The following is a 17777-nucleotide window of genomic DNA, read 5'->3' as shown; positions in this document are numbered from 1 at the left end:
TGTGTATGTAAGAGAAGTAAGGAGTGCTGTGCATGTTTGTGAAAAGCTTGACTGGGGTATATACACCAGTCTTCAAGAGAGTCTTGTGTAATACATTCACTAGGACATTAAACACTAACAGTATCTTTTCCAAAGTATGAAAGTGTTTGAGCTTTACTAAAAAAAAATTTAATTAAAATGCTGTGTCATTAGACTAAATATTAGCACAACAAATGTCATCTCACCACTAGAAATGAGTTATCAGAACCTTAATATGACTAACATCTTTCCTAACGTTTAGGTGATGCTGTATTACTTTATTGTGAAATTATTATTAAACCACAACCGGGGGGGTGTGGGGGGAGAGTAGAATATTTTATTCTGCTGTGGAAATCAGAATGAAAAAAAAACCCAAACCCTCTCCTTGTTTTTTAGCAGGACTCCAGGTTTAGAAAGTCAAAAGCTTTCCTGTACGCAGTATTTGGTTCTCAGATTAAGAAATGATGGAAAGGCAACTTTGTTGTAATTTGCAGTAGGAGAAATCTGGAATGAGCCATAGTTCTCTGCCAAATTTGTAACCCAATTTACAGATATATCTGTTAGCTTCCAGATAGAAACTAGAGATAGTAGTATGCAATTTCATGATGAGTTTTCATGATAATATGTACTGGTTTGTGGGAAATAAATAGAGTAAAGTGATTGATTATGTTGCTTATTTCTGTAAATTCCTGCGATGTTCTTGTTTTCCTGCCCACCCAACTGAGGAACTGTGAGTTGCTTGGTGTCCATGTTGCTGGATGTCGCGCCAGCTGCCAAGATTGATGTTCAGCCTTGAGCTCATGCATTAACTGGCCCAACCATCTGATACAACAGTGCAATATAACTCCATGGTGCTTTATTCCTACTCTGTCATGCACTGTAGTTATTTATTATCCTCTCTTACATAATTTAGTACACTTTGGCATATGCTCAAATGAATTATATCAAAGATTAGTGAGGTCTTTCATTTTCCCCAGGAGACTGAAATTTAGCATTATGAAAATCAACCATCATTGCTGTCCCCACCCACCTCCTGTTTGAAAACTCGCAGGATGCAAGTTGAGCAATGTTTGCTTAAATCGGCACTGCAAAAAAGCACCAGCAATCAGAGTTTCAGACATATTAAAAAATGGCTGATCACAGAAGTAATTTCTTTCTGCTGGTAAACACAGTAAAGTGGTTGCGCGCTTTGATGTTAATACAGAGAGGGCATGTGTGGTAGATGTACTATTTCTGGCTTACCTAGGCATGGGCTTACAAGTGATTTGTTATTTAATGAAATTTCAAGTAGCTGAGGTAAAGCATCAAATTCAGTATAAACAAATCATTTATTATATAAACAAATGAGATGTAAATTACAGTGATTTTTCACCTGATACAGACCAGTGCAAAGTAAATAGTCACTTACGTTCCGCCATGTAGCTGCAAGCGTATGCAAACGTATTGCGGCGTTGAAGAGCAGAGGCTGCACAGTGGGAAAGGATGAAGTCCTGTCCCTTTCTCTGCCCATTTTCTGCTTAAGGGCACAGACAGGTCTGTGGCAGCCGAGGAAAACTTCCTTCCTCCTCTTGCAGTCTCTCTTAGGGGTGATGGCTGTTGGGCCCTTAAATCTTAGAGAGCAGTGCATGCCAAAGGAGATAAAGGGGCCTCGGTCTTTCTCTTCAGTTGCATTTCATTTCCTTCCCTTGCACAGTTTTTTTGATCTGTGAAAAGCTAATTATTCTTTCTGTAAAATCTGATCAGTCGAGAAGGGAAAAAGAAATCTTGGATCTGACCTTTCCTGACATTAATGCTACGGGGCTAAAGCAGTTCTGAATTTTTTTTTTTTTTCCAAATGTATATTTTAGAGACAAAAGAATTATTCACTTAATTCCTAATTGTTGGAACAGCGTTGGCCACTTTGAGTTGTCTTTGACAAATAATCAGGCTTGGAAAACGTGACCCACAACATTTCGGAGGCACCAGTGAGTTGGGAGTGCTGGGGAGCAGGAACGGAGGGAAGCGTTAGCAGTGACCTGGCTGCTCTGTCAACTGATTGACAGTATGGTGCAGGCTCATGATGTCTGGAGGATAGGTCCAATGGTGCAAGACTGTCTGTGCACACAGACAGGCACACACAGTGTATGCATACGATCTCTGTATTGCATGATTTTAAAAGAAACGTGCTTAAAACTCGGAAGGGAATCCTGTTATCGGGGTTGATCGTTCCATTAACTGACAGGGGTGCTAAAAACTGTTTCTTCTACCTTGATGGCCAACTGGTCTGTATCTGTCTCTCAAGTGCCGGATAAGGTGGTAGCTGTCGTCGTTATCAGGCAGAGAATGATTCCTGCTAGCAAGTTTGACCTTCACTTGAACCGTCAGTATTGCTAAGTTGTTGGTAATGATACACGTTTGCTCCAGCCTGGTGCATTGGAGAATATTTTCCTGACCCATTTATGCTTCTTTCATGTAGCTGTAGCATAGCGCTTGTAAAATATTTTCTTTTTCCTGTGCTTTACCTCTAATGATTAATAGTAAACCTAGTGATGGATGTGAACGAAAGGGTGGCAATTATAATTTCATTAATCACCTAATAATTGGGGTCCAGGGCTCAACTGTGACTTTAGACTTCTACATCCTAAGGAATTAAAGAGAAATTTCTATTAATCACCGTGTCCCAGCTGCTGACAAGGCCTGTTCTAACAATAGATCTAATCATTTCAAGATGTGCTACAATTAGCGTGAGGATGATAAAGGAGTTCATCGTCTGAGCCAGCCTTCTGGTCCCGGGAGGCTGCAGGAAGGAGACTCTCTATTATGCCAATGATTTACCTCTAAATGCTATGCGTTGAAGTCATGCTTCCCTGGAGATTTATAAATGTTTAAAGCTTTTAATAAACTTAACCTGACTTACGGAGTCTATTCAAAGCTGGATGATTTGTTACGGTTGGATCTCTCTGTGGTGATTTGGCTTTCCAGTTGCAGGGTGGTGCGCACCCCCAGCCGGAAAAAAAGATGTTGAAATTAAGGATCTAGTATGTTTATTAATTTGTGCATGGAAAAACATGTGATTGCAATTCCCTCATTGTGCCTCAGCTTATTCATAAGGTTTGAGCAGATGTGTGGTTAAATGGTAAAGTAGAAGAGTGCTGTGTCTGATTTTGCATAACCAAAGGGCAACTTTGTACCAGCGTTAACAGCCAGCGTGTCCAGCTATGCCGAAAATAGGGAAACGTATCTTGTGCTGCTACTTCAGACCTCCAGCTGGTAGGAGTATTTTTTGTATAAATCTTCCAGAGAAGTTCTTCGAGTTCACTGGCACTCTCTTATCTGCCCTAAGTACAGAAATAAATGAAGCCACCAATGTGCGAGCAACATTCTGAAAATAAAGACTCCATGCATAGAGAAATAATGAATTTTCTAAAATCTATATGTGGAGATAAGCCACAGGTATCCATGTTTGAGATACTGAAATGATGTAACTAAGGCAACTGGAATAATAATTTGACATCAGAAGGAAGCTGTTATAAATGGGATTTCGGGGAGTTGTATATATTTTCCAGAGGCTTATTTAAACTCTTTTCAGCAAAAGTGAAACTTGTCAGAAACATGAAAATCTGTTCAAGTTATCCGTGCTTAATGTTTATGTTTATCAATCATTCCTGTTTACAGTAAATCTCTGCAAAGGTTTTTGATTTTGAATAGAAGATTATAAGTAATCTTCTAAAAACAAATAGAGCATTTGAAAGGTTTCCATATTAAACCTTCTAAGCCACGAATTGTGCATGATTTTGTAAGTGAGTCCGTGTTGCAGTAGTCACAGGATATCGCTTAGCGCTTGGAGGTGCCAGGGTATAAAGCATCCTTCCCCATGTGTGGAAGAACTCAGCTAAGACCTGTTCTGAAACAACAACATTGAGCTGAATGTGCTAAAGCTGGGGAGGCAATTAAAAGCAAATGGATTTTGGATGTCAGTTTTGACGTTTGAAGCAGGCTAGTCATACATTAATCTTGTCGAACAATATAATTATTTTATATAGACACATAAAGTACCACCTGGGTCATTATTTCAAAATTGTTCCTTTGAAGGAGTAGTACTAGAGCGGTGCCCTTTCTCTGTCACACCTTTATTGGGAAGAGCAGCTGGTTTGCTCTCCCTAGGCAGCCATCCTACACATGGGCGTAGGGGCCTGCCGTACAATGTCAGGTAGTTCCTAAGGAATAGTAGAAGTAAATGGGAAAACTGCTTTGCGAGGTGTCCCCGAACTGAATACGTGGGTTTGAAAAGTCAAATTAAAATCTTGACCCTGTGAATTAGGTGAATCGCATCTGATTGAGGTGAGTCTGAGTGGTTTAAAGTAATGATCTGAGGTGAAGCCAGCAGGATCAAATACTTTGTTATTGAAATTGCGCTTTGCAAATAATTTAATTATAAATAATTCAGTTAGTGACTTCACCTTCGTTTTCGATTCAGAGGCTGTTTGAAAGTGAGTGTTTGTTTCCTCCATGGTATTTGCTATTCCTATTGGTTTTCATTTAACTCTGTGAGGCACTGAACTGTTTTCTTTGGTCGTTTGCTTCATCGCAGTCGAATCTGAGCTGTTCAGCTCAGTTGGTGTTGCTGCTCGTACTGCTTGGCAAAGCGTGTATCTTAAAGGGAGGACTCGATACAGCTTCTGAAGCTTTAGGTGCTTAGGATAGAGAAGCAGAAACCGTATCTTTAGTAACTAGGCTCAGTGGAGCTACAAGGAGCTATACCTCTTTGTGAGGCTCAGTTAAATCCTGGTTCTCTTGGGTGGGTTTGAATACTTTTGCCCTTTTCCTATGTGTAAGCAGGCGCCTCTGCCATCAGCACAAGCATAATTTATGGAAGAATTTGGAGATTGTTGCCCCTGAGAATTTGTGCACACAAAAGTTGTTCCTTGGCAGCATGGCGAGGGGAAGTGGTGTGAAGATTGGAGTAGTGGTCTTTTGAATTCAAGTGAATTGGATTTTATCAGACATGCACTCAGCTTTCATGGTATTATTTCACGTTTCTAGCAATGCTTATTTTTCCATACAAAGTCTTGAAAACAGAGCGAAATAGGAGCACCAGGATGTTTTAAGAGCAAATGGGCTGAGCTTCCAGGGTGAGCTTGGTTTATCATCCACGGATTAAGTTATATGACTTTGTTATAACAGGTAGAACAAGTGACTGCCATCCTTTTTAATACAGGCATGTTATTATACGTAAGAATAGAAATAATTTGAAGATCATAAATTTAAAATTCAATTGCTGTTATTACACCACCCCCTTCCTCCTTTCTTTAAGAAGAGATGTTTCAGATCTTTCCACTAGCTTACATTATGCTGTACAGGCAGTAGTACAAGGAAAACTTATAATCTGTGAAGAAATGTTGGCCGAAATTTTTTTTTGCTTCAGTAACTGAAAAAAAGGTCTTTTGCATTCTTGTTATATTCATTGGCATTCACCACAAAATGATTACCTACAGATTTTTGAGAATTTTAAGTGGAGTTCAAAATTACTAGTGTAAAAAGAGATCGCTGGGATGATCTCTTCTTTTAAAATATTATAAACAACTCAAGTCTCAGCATAGACCAAATGAATGAAGAAAGCTGAATTTATATAACGCCATGGAAACAGAACGTGAAGAATAGGAATACTGAGAAGAAATGTTTCCAGAAAACAAATTACTTTTTAAACTGTTTGCTTACTATTACTGTTAGATTTTTCGCAAGTGCTGCAAGTTCTTAAAAGGCTCGTCTAATACTTTTTTACAAATGGGTTTACTTTTTGTATGCTTTTTGATAGTGTTGATAGCACTTTGTCACACAGGAAGAACTAACCCCAGCAACTAGTTTTGAGATTGAAAATAATCACCATCTTCATACTCGCTACTGAATTACTACCTTTTGTCTTTGCTTAGGCAAACATTCTCTTTTTCATCTTCTGTCTGAAGTTCGTCACTACTGAGGATAGTGTATAAACAGGTTTTGTCTGTATGTGTTTTGATGCAGTCCCAGTTTGTTAGAAATGAATAGGCATATACTATTTTCTGTTACCAAGAGCTTATATTAAGTAGTAGCTGAAGGTGTGTGCTTTGCATATCATAGTTATTTAATACTCATGACAGATTTTTCTTATACATGTATTCTCTGTTTTAATGTATTTGGGTATAGAAAGAATTTATAATATCATAGAAAACTTACATGAATCTCTAAAACAGTCACCTTGCTTTGCTGATTATATTGAAGACCAGAGCCTGAAAAGCAAAGAAATGAAAAAAGCTGTCTATTTGTTTATACAATACTTGCTTCCTTCACTCTCCTTATACCATTTTCTTCATACTTTCTTTCACGCTCACACAGATTTTTATATATGTTGTATAAAAAATAAAGCAATATGATATTACACCTTCAAATAAGGATACTGCAGATCAACATATTTCAGAATTACTCCAGAATGAAGTTTTTCTATGAGCAGTGCAGTATATTGTAGCAAATGCGTGTGTGTTTTTATTGGTGTGCATTTGAGATTGGCCTTCTCAGGGTAGCCAATTTCTAGTACTCTTTGGGTCATGAAAAAGACTTCTTGTGCTTTCTTCCAGAGAACTACAAATAATAAAATTTCCTTACTTGTCCCTTTCTTGTAAGGACTGAGAATAGAGCAGCAGCAGCCGTGTTATGGCAACTACTGCCATTTGGGATCCTGCTGGCAAATAAATATAGTGTAGCAAAAAGGTGGCATTACGATGACTCATTTTGCTCAGGTTGTGAAAGGCTGTGATTCATTAGTACCAAATATATGCTACAGAACATGATAACTACTGCAGCCTGAAGTTTTACAGTAATGGAAAGGCAAGAATAAAACAGATTTTAAGAAAGCATCAGTTGAACATCAACCATCAGTTGAACATACTAGTTTTCACTTGACATTGACAAAATGAATATGCAATAAAAAAGAATATGCAGTAAAGAGAAGTTATGTAAAATCACTATACAGATGAATATTAGGAATAGCCAATATTCATAAACCTTTGCATAGGATCCTTTTACGTCCTTTATTATTGTTCTTTCACTGTATCTTCCAGTCATGGGAACTTCAGCTTAGAAAAAAGATGTGACATACAATTTGTGATGGATTTATGATAATCAAGAGATTTATATGTTTTTCTTTTTTTTTTTTTTTCTTCCTATGCGAGGATTCTATTTTATTTTAAAACCCGTGGCCTGAAAAGAGTTTTGGATGCTTTTAACTTGATTCAGTAAAGGCAGTCCCATAAGTCTTCTGGCACAATTAGGATATGAAGTTTTTCTTATAAATGATGTGAGGAAGCTTTCTTTGCATTTACATCAATCCTTCAGATCCTTAAAATTTCTCTTAGCAAAGGGCAGAAGGATAATAATTACTAGTTACATGGAGACTTTTGTTTAGACAGGAGAATACATTTTTGTATCCTGCATCTTATACGTAGATTAGCTTTAGATTTTAGAGCTTTCTCATTGTTTCAGCGTATTTAATTTGCACTCTCAGTAAATTTTGTTGACACTTTCTGCTTCCTGTAATTCAGGATTTCAAGTTCACCTTGAACTAGAGCTGCATACCAACTGAGGAAATCTTTCCATTTCTTTGTTTTAATTTTTGGCAGAAGGTGTGTTTGCAAGGATGTGTAGTGTCCTTGTGTATGATATCAGCTCTACAGCACTGTGCGTGCAGTGTTTTGTTATAATGATTTTTAGCAAGAAAAGTTTGCTTTTTCATTGTTTTTTTCTGCTGGTGCTTTGCTCTAATGTTGAAATTGTCTTATGTTCGCCAGAGTTTGCTTTCATTATAGATGCCATCTGTGGAACAACTTGGCTTCAAACTATGTTGAAGAATATACAACGTTTTCAATAAAAGTATTTCTTGTGTCAAGACACGGGCATGTTATGGATTGTAAATCTTGATTTTACTGCCAACCTCTGCCAGATTTTACTTGCTGCTCTGTGCAATCCTCTGTTGATCAAATACTGTCATTGTTGTTTTTTAAACGGTTAAGGACATCATTTCAGTATTAGAAGGGAAAAAAATTCTAAGTGTCGTTTCCTTTGCATGGTCTTTGGCCTGTTCCACTCTGCGTGTTTTTTTTTTACTCACTGTATGACAAAGGTGGCATTGCATTATAAATGTTGTATCTTATTAATAATCTTATTAGCATTCTTTTTTTAATGTGTGCTGCAATTCAGGTATCAGTGGGGAGCTCTATTGCACAATTACTGTCACTGCTTACCCAATACCATTATGATAAATAGTGGTTTTATTTAGTTGGTCATAAATGCTATGGCAGCCAGGAGCCTCCGCCCTGTACTAGGTGTTAGAAGCTTCCCATTACTGAATAATGATTTTTGTTGACATCAACCTTCCCCATCCCCATTGCAGAAGTTCCCATAAGATAAAGGTGATGGAGCCGTAACGCTGGGTAGCACCTTTACTGTTGAGACTCATTTTGCTGTTCGGGTCTAGCAGAGATGAGGCAGGGAGGCTGGGTGGCATGGCTCTGATCTTGCCAGCGAGGAAGAAACTGGTGCCTTTTGCATGAAACTCAACAGCTCTGTCATATGGGACCTCTAACTATTTTTGTGAAATGAAGGTCTTTACAGATCAGCACAATCACATATCTGAATCCGAGAGCCTCATACCAAAATGTTTCCATGGGCAAAGGTCTGTGTCCTGGAGCTATGAAGCTGAGGGTCAAGAGGGGTAATTAATTCACAGACAGGAGTTTTGACTGCCGCTGTTCCCACAGAGGTGGACTTGGGCTCGATTTGAATCTTTATCCAGCAGCCACCCAGCGAGGGCAGGCTCTTTTCACTCATGTTTTTCTTCATTTATATGCAGATCTGGATCACAGCAGTGCAATTCAAGCACAGTGGTGGGCTACAGCATGGGAGCCACACTTGAAGCACCTCAGGTTCAAGGGTATATCGGCCACCTTTAGTATGCTATTTCCTTAGATGCTCTTGCATCCTTCTTTATGTTCTGGAGGCAATGGAGATGATGTGGCCAGATGGTAACGTTTCACTGGTGTAGTGTGGCACTTCATCTGTGTTAGGCTGTGAAGTGATGGTTACATGACCTCCACAGCACAGGGAACGCTTCAGCTGCCTGAAGTCTCCTCAGATTTACCTAGGTGATAGAAATCTGTTTTCTAACTTCCGTCGCTAAGTTCAAGTAGCTTTATATGGAGAACAGCATGAAGATGGTTCTGCTGGTTTTTGCCCCATTTAATCTTTTGCTGAGTGACAGCAAACATGCATGACAAACTTGATGCCTTGAGTTCCTTGCATCGGTATAGCAATGTCATTTGCAGTGCTTCTCCGTTGATGGTGAAGTATTTTCATCTCCTGGTTGTTGATCAACATTGTAAATCTTACAAAAGCAAAGGTTTTAGAAATGTACTTTTAGTTACAGTGCTCAGATGATATTCCATATGCATTGTGTGTATCTGTTTTACTGACAATGGTATAGCAAATAGAAATATTTAATCTCTGAATTGCTAACACGTTGCCTGTGAGTTTTTGGAGAATTACTTGTTTGTGTCTTGATTTGTCAAATTAGCTCAGCGAACAGATTTGCAGACTTCATATAGTAAGATTATAATTAAATATGAAGTCTGTAAAACTATTATTGTGACCTAATCTTTGTAACGCTTATGCTTCAAATGACCTCATACTGTCAATTTACCTAACGATGTGACGTTGTGGATTGAGAGGCGGGACTTTCAGATTTTTCTGGTGGTCACCCTTCTGGTTGTAACTGAGGTCAAATTGCTGAATGAGCAAACGTTTCCAACAGTGTCTGTGCAAGAAACGCTCAAACTCAGATGTTTATTTTTGATGTGTCAGACTAACCATAACCAAACATTTTTGCTCTACAGTTTGTTTCTTAAACCACTAACTATCATTACTAAGCTCACTGTGTCCCTGGCACCCAGAGAAACTGTCCTGGCCACATGTCATACAGTGACATGGTTTATGTTGCTTTGTTCCATCAGAAAATTTGTTTACTTTGAAAGCATCATCCAATCTTCAATCTTCATTTTCCTTACCTTTGAGAATGGCTGCACTTCAATGAACTTTTTAGCCTGGAGAAGAGGAGGCTGAGGGGAGACCTTATCGCTCTCTACAACTACCTGAAAGGAGGTTTTAGCAAGGTGGGTGTTGGTCTCTTCTCCCAAGTGGATAACGATAGGACAAGAGGAAATGGGCTCAAGCTGCACCAGGGGAGGTTTAGATTGGATATTAGGAAAAATTTCTTCACGGAAAGGGTAGTCAAGCATGGAACAGGCTGCCCAGAGAGGTGGTGGAGTCACCATCCCTGGAGAGTTCAAAAAACAGGTAGATGTGGCACTTTGGGACATGGTTTAGTGGGCATGGGGGTTTGGGGTTGGTGATTGGACTGATGATCTTAGAGGTCCTTTCCAATCTTAATGATTCCTAGTTTTTACTTTCATTATAAATGATCCAGCCACCAAGCCAGGAGGCGTGGGGTTGCTACTCTCCCCTTAATTGGTTTAGTGGTGGACTTGGTAATGTTAGGTTAATGGTTGGACTGGATGATCTTAAAGGTCTTTTCCAACCTAAATGATTCTATGATTCTGTGAAGGAGAGAGTGATTAGTTATACATGGCATGTAACTAATTTTTTATATATATATTTATAGAGAGAGAGTATACATTAAAAATCAGTTGATGAATGGGTGTTTTCTTGTGAGGCTTAACTAGCTGGTATTTTTAAGTCCTATGGTATCGTTAGGTGAAAAGTTAAATGCAACATGTTACGATGAGGACAATAAACAGCATATATCGGGAACGTAAGTGCACAATAATACAGTGCAAAAGATCCCACAGTGTGGCCCAAAGCAGTCTATAATCCTGTATGCCATGAACCGAGGATTGTGTGACTCAACCATGTACAAACAAAGGCAAATGCTTGGCAAACATTTTTGATATGAATGGGTGCAACTTTGGGAAAGTCCTAAGGATTGTGTTTTATCTCCCACAGCATAAAACCCATCTGGGTTGTGGCTCCTCCAGGTTTCAGTTCTATCCTCTTACAAAACATATTAAAAACTGTACTTCTGTGGTTTAAAAATGACTACCATTGATGCGATAGTTTAATTCTTTACTGCAGAAACTGCGTGAAGAGTATCAAACCATTAACTCAATTTTATAAAATTATTAGCTTAATGTAATCAGTCGCACATGAAGCTGTGTTCACCTTTTCCATTCACTGGAGACTCTGCTAGGCAAAGTGTGAAGGATTATGGGAGGCTGAGGATGAACTTTCCTCTTACGAACCAGCCTGGTGAACAATGTTGTAAATATGTATTACGAGTGAAGTAGTTATTGAAGCCAAGAAGGTGAACTAATTCTGACTAGCTGTTCAAACCGGAATGTCAATCAGCATGATCACTGTAACTCATCGTGCTTCGCTCCCAGCAGATGGTCTGATAGCACACTTGTAATTTATTAGCTAATGTGAGACACCGTGTTGATTTAATACTCTGTCTGTTATACTGGCTTACTGCTATGTAGTGCAATTTTGCCTTGGAGCATGACCTCAATGAAATCAGCTTTAGGTCTGTAACAGCACTAATATAAATCATGTGTCTCACCAAAACACTCCTAAATGTTGACTAGTAATTAAAATTTGCATGGAGATGGTTGTATCCAGCCATCCACATGAACTGTGTTTTATAGTTTTATGTTTAGTACATTTGCATTAGTTAAACTTTAAGCTCTTTGTCTAGCTTTGTAAGGATGTGTGCAGTCCTCATTTAAATTGGTATGAATCCATAAATTCAGACATGTTTTCAGAATTGCATGACTCCTAATTTTTAAAAGATTTCAGCAGAGCGGTAAATGTCTAAATACCTTTGAGGATCTGAGAAGAACTTTTTTTTGGCGGGGCTGAAAGTGTTTTAGTGCTTATATAGAAACTCAGAACTTGCTGGAATTCTTGTCTTGAGCTAAAAAAGTCTCAGGTTTTTAAGTTGAAGGAAAAGCTAGGAAGGCACTTTTTCTGTTACCTTAGAATTAATATTTTATTTATATTACTTGCATGAAGTGTATCTCCATCAGTCTGAGATCTATGGTCAAGTGTATTCTTTCCATTTAACTGCAAGTTTTCAAGATTCTCTAGGGATGTGGTATCCAATATTTCTATTAAAAGAGAGCGCACGGAATAGAGTTTGACTTCCCTAAGGAAAACAGAATGAAGTTTGCACAGATTGCTCTATAGATTTATAAGCAAAAGGGGCAGGAGGAGGGAGATGGGAGATTTATGTTCAGTTGGTAGCAAGATTTGGTCACATTGGCAACCTTCAGCATGGGGTCACTAGTCTGAGGAAGGTCATTTGTATAGGTGAACGATTTCACAGTTTGTAAGAGTAAAGAGTCATGTAGGTCCTTGGATTTCCAGCCTGAGAAGACTGGGGAATTTTATGACCACGCTTTGGCTAGTGCTCTGCTTCGTACACTTGCAAAGCCACACTGCATCTAGTTTCTCTTAACCACACCTGAATTTCTCTGTGTGTAGTTAAGATGTTGTGTTTTGTCTCTGAGGGGTTTGCTTGATAGATAGCTGCCTCTGAGTTATGCTCCATATTGGTACAACTGTTAAATTTAACACCATGTAAAATTTGACAGACATAAAGACAAACCTTACAATTAAAGGCCAATAATCAATATAACATAGTAAACTACTCCCCAAAATTTTAAATTAATATGTATCTTTGTATTGCACCAGAGTTTATCACACATGTGGTGAAGTAAGAATTGATAGTTGCAGCTTCTAGATAGTCTCTCCGTTAATTAAGTTTCCAGCTTTTAGATGGGAATAAGCAACATGTGTTTATACGAAATTTGCAGCACCAAATTCCTTCTTGACTAACAGAAGGAAAAAGAAAATTATTTATAGCCATCTTCACTGGCTTTACTATTGCTAATTAGTTTCTCGTAGTTAATGGAATAGATGAGATTATGGAATTAAACCAATGCACAGCTAGCAGTGTTTTGCCAGACAGTTAGGATTTAGTGATATGCTGAAAAAAGTTAGTAAACAGTAATGGATAAATGACAGCTTGGATTAATTTCAGAGTGGAATGCTCTTTCTTGCAGGTATGACAGTTTCTGAATATTAAGTGGATGTTTCCTAGAATCTGAATTCTGAAGAGCTAGTTAAATTAGTCTGTAGGAATATTTGAAAGGCAAGATTGCGTATTTTTTAACAAGAATTCCGCCTGCCCCCCATACTGTCATTATCATGTTAGTGTTTTGGGTCTGTAGTGAATAATGGAACCCAAGTGGCACTGGAAAATGTACAGTGCTTAGCGCTTTGGAAAAGCTGTGCGAAAACGAGGAGCAGGAAAGCAGTGCACATGTGGCTTGTGCTAAGGAGATATACGTAATAGGTGAAGTATAGAGCGATGTCTTGTGTGCTAATGAAGTCACCGTATCTGTGAGCAGACAAGTGTAAACTTGGGCAAAATCTGACCCTTAGCAGTTTCATGTGTTAGTGGTAACTGCGAGCTATGCGGATTAGTTTTGATTAGTGTTCTGGCCTGAGACATGACCATAATCCAGAAAATCTTCATTATGACTAAAGAGTTCGTAATTAATTTCCTTGTGAAATTATAGAGAAAACTTACCAGTTTAAGAATATTCATCCCTAGTACTTCACGCACATTGTGTGTAAGCTTTGAGGCATGTGCAATGCTTTTTAATCAGGTCTGAATTAGGTAATGGCTAGCAATGATAACAATCAAAAAGACCAGGTGGCTGGTTTTGGAATATTTCTGGGTTTTGCCAGACCATTGGGTCTTTGTGCCCGCCAGGATGAAAAAGCCAAAGACAGAAGTGCATCTCTGATTGTCCCGGTCTAGTCCTAACAGAGTAAATAAGATGTGATGGTGCCAATTTACAGATATTTATAAACTACGTGTACAAAGAAACAAAGAAAATATCCTAACATAACAGTATCGGTTAGTTACATGTCTGCCTATCGATAGTTAAAAAATTAATACAATTAATGTTCACTTATTTCTCGTGTTGATCAGGCAGTTACAGTTACCTCTTTGCTTGAAAATGAGATCTTTTCTTCTGAAATTGGAATCTTGCTAAAGTTATAGAAGCTGTTCAGAATGAAACTCATTTGAAACAGAAAATTAAATGTTAGTTACATGTGATTGAAGATGACAATTTTTTCCCCAAATCCTTTTGTTTGATGTAAATGTGCTGATTTCTGTGAAAGAAGTATTTTAAAGTGCTAGCTCTTTGATACTCATCTTGTGAGTGGCTTTCAATCTGACTTTATTTTCCCACCAATAATGTATTTCCTGCTGTTTGGAAACTATACGCAGCTGGCAACATCACTTTGAAATATTCTTATATTAAAATGTAAAACACAGTGATAAAGGGAACTACGCTGATGTTAATTCTCAGTTTAACCGTGCCAAAAATTAGTGACTGGGAGTTGTAAAGTAATGAGAGGGGTTCCGAAACAAATGTGGTGATAAAATGATGATGTGTTTGGCCTTTGCTGCAAGGGCACCTGGCAGATCGGCGTCGACGTTGCCACTGAAAGGACTTGATTGGTCCTAAATTAGGCTTGTCTTCCCTAGGTCCACAGGCTGTTGCCCTTATTTTTTTATGAAGAGCAAAGGTTTTACAGTATAGTCAGCTTTTCACATGCATGACAAATAGCAGATCTCTGGTACAAGCTCTGTGTCCTTAACTATGGATCCGAGAAAAAATTTCAAATAAAACATCACTACAAGATTTCAATACAGTCAAAGCAATCTACTTTTCACATGTTTTTCAGTAATGGACTAAATTGAAATGGCCATAAAAAAGATAAATCAGAACTATGAACATCTGGTGGAGTCTTGATAAACAAATACAAATAAGATACCCTGGGGACTGGTGGGCAACCTCAGTAATCACCGCCCTGACCATCTCAACATGCTGTAGCTTTGTTGGAGCTATATACAGCCAAAAAGAACTGGACCAAAATGTGCCTGACATTGCCGCAGCCTCAGGTGTGCCCTTCCAAGGAAAACGAAGTTATTTGGTGAAGACCTGATAGGTAAAACTGAGCTTAAAATAAATGAACTCATTTGGCTGAAAGTGATTAAGAAACATGTGAATCTGGAGGGGGGTTATCAGTGGGGATTGCTGGAAAGAGAGCTTCTTCAGTGGGCACCGCTGCAGTCAGCGGAGGGCACAGCCTCAGACTTCCAAATTAATAATGTCTGAAAACAGATTTGAAATCCCAGGTGGTTTTTCAACTTGGTCTTTTGTTTAAATAAGGTAAAAAAAAATGTATTCTTATGTGGGAGCTGACCATTAGGGAATTGTAGTAAGAAATAAGTATTCCCCAAAATGATGTATGCTGGTTTAGTGCACATCTATATTGAAAAATACTTGAAAAAAATAATACACAGGGAGATAAATTGTGACTTGATTTCAGGATGCTGATTAATTTGGTGCTCAGTGTACATTTCCCAAAAAAGGTTAATGAATCTGTTGAACTAACGAACTTTTCTTAATTAATACAAGTTTCAATTTTCTCAGAGCAAGGGCATTCGAGAAGAGAGCAATGACTGTCACACAAATAAGCACATATTCACCACATTCTTGTCAAGTAAAAATACATAGAGGATTGAGTTATTTCGCTGCCTTTATACAAGACACTTAAGGAGTGAATCTGTATGTGTGTATGTAAATATATGTAGATATTTCAGGACTCTCTCCAGAGTGTTTTTATAGGTAGAGTTGAGGTTTTGTCCCTCCAAGACTCTTTTTCTTTGCATAGCTACTTCACAGAGGTGAAATTCCTATGAGGGGAAAAAAAAAAAAAATCATCATTCTCTTAGTTAAATTGGCCTATAGATCCTAAGGTGGAAAGGTTCCCGCTCAGCGCGGAGGCTTTTTTCCCTTCACTAACATCTAAAACTAAATCGCCCTCAGGCCTTGAGCAAATGGCCAGCCTTGTAAAAGAGTGTGTTCACCAAAGTGCTAAACGAGAGGTGGCAGGAGCTGAACGGAGGGGGAGTCTCGGAGGAGCGAGCACGTACCGCTCCGTATTTGCCTGAGGTGAAGTTACAAAGTGGTTCCTATCGCCGAGGCGAGCCGGTAACTGAAATAGGAGCTCGGTAGCTGAAATGTAAAAGTCGCTGCCTGCCCCTGGCCGCTCGTCTTCCGAGCAGCTGTCAGCGGTGCGGCCGGCGTGCTCGTGCCGACGTGAAGGTGTGCAGAACCCTCCGAGGGCTTGAGGAAACGTATATTCGAACGCAAACTTCCCTGTTCGCCTGCCAGTGACGTTCTGCACCTTTTCATCGCCCGGTATCCCACTAACCGTTCCATGGCTTTACAGCGTACTAGGAAATTACTTCCTTCACCGATTTTCTCCTGATTTTGACTCAGTTCCACCTTTCAGTATGTGCTTTGGACAGTGCTTCATGCATTTGATTTTCAGAGTCCAGACTTCCTCGTGAAATTGTAAGTCTCGGCTCAGCTGGAGTCAAGTGGCTGGAGTATAGGTGGTGGTTATCAGAGGGCAGGTCCTTCAAGTCTCTTCTGTATTTCGTAGCCTAAGTGAAGCAAACTTTTCAAGAGTGCAAGCTGCAAGCACGGCTTCAAACTAGGGAAATTTTATTTCCTCTATAATTATATTAAATGCCTTAATAAAGAAAAAGGTATTAAATAGATGATTCCTATTTATAAAAGTAATATTTATGCTGTTATTCTGCTAAGTAGCTATTAAGGATTGTCAAAGATGATTTGTAAAATAGGAAGCCAGAGCTTAATTATGTAGACTTTTGTGGTTAGCAGGGCTCCCTGTTACATCCTCTTTCTGAAGCAGAAAATTTATTGAGCTCATGCACCGAAGTGGAGTAACTGGGTCTGAGGGAGAGTGGGAGGGAAATACAGCCGTTGCGAAGGGTCATTTGGGTGGATGTTCTGCTCTACGGAGTTTCTTTTGAAATGTAGTCCAAGCCACGCTGTGTTTGGGTAGCACTGGCTGCCTTTTGAGAACCTTATATACAGTTTCAAGAGTCCCTTTTTATTTTAGCTCCTGGATGAAGCAGCTGAAAGATCCTTCACATTTTTTCTTTCCTTAAATTGTCTTCCACTTTCTCGGAATGAGCTTTGAAGTCAGTCTGTGATGCTTTCTGGCGCTCCTGTATCAGTATGCAGGCCTACACCGGAGTTACCCTTACTGATGTGTAGGATTATGATGAATATGGAAAGAAATCACTGTCTCTTTGTACTTGCTTGCTTGTCTGGTCAGAACTGATAGTCTGGAGAGAGGAAGTAAACTGCTGTCAACACAGGGCTCAGAAAGGGCTCGCAAGAGTAGCGGGGAGCCGTGAAACTACACCTGTTTGTATTCCATAGGTAGGCAGGTTCCTGTGACTTGGGTGATATTGAAATAATTTTACATAATCTTTGAAGTCCTTCCATTTCTTTTAACAGAGAAGGTCCCCTCTTGCTTCTAATATAATGTGTATGTTTTTATAAATGCTTTCACATGTGTTAAAATTTTAGTACTTAATAAAACAAGTTGAATACATTATTTTGTAATCAAAAGAAATTACCTGTTTTCAAACATAATGTTAAGCAATTATTTAACTTACATGAAAACCATTAGGCAAACACACATATATTAATTCTGTGTCTGTGTTCCCTTTTATGTTCTCTTTTAAACTATTTTTATTTACTGTCTAAAGCACT

The 17777-nt window shown here is 38.8% G+C and overlaps 1 protein-coding gene across 1 annotated transcript in view; it reads left to right on the top strand.

Moving 5' to 3' along the window:
- The window catches only part of PCDH11X (protocadherin 11 X-linked), a 319378-nt gene that overhangs the window by 213163 nt on the left and 88438 nt on the right, over window positions 1-17777 (top strand). Inside the window, exon 4 of the mRNA XM_075720674.1 lies at window positions 11394-11401. Coding sequence (XP_075576789.1) covers window positions 11394-11401 — 8 coding nt within the window. The remainder of the gene's footprint in view (window positions 1-11393; window positions 11402-17777) is intronic.

The sequence above is a fragment of the Pelecanus crispus genome, chromosome 13 (assembly GCF_030463565.1).
Source record: "Pelecanus crispus isolate bPelCri1 chromosome 13, bPelCri1.pri, whole genome shotgun sequence".
Taxonomy (NCBI): domain Eukaryota; kingdom Metazoa; phylum Chordata; class Aves; order Pelecaniformes; family Pelecanidae; genus Pelecanus; species Pelecanus crispus.
The sequence above is the reverse complement of the archived record's forward strand: the minus strand, read 5'-3'. Positions and strand labels throughout refer to the sequence as shown.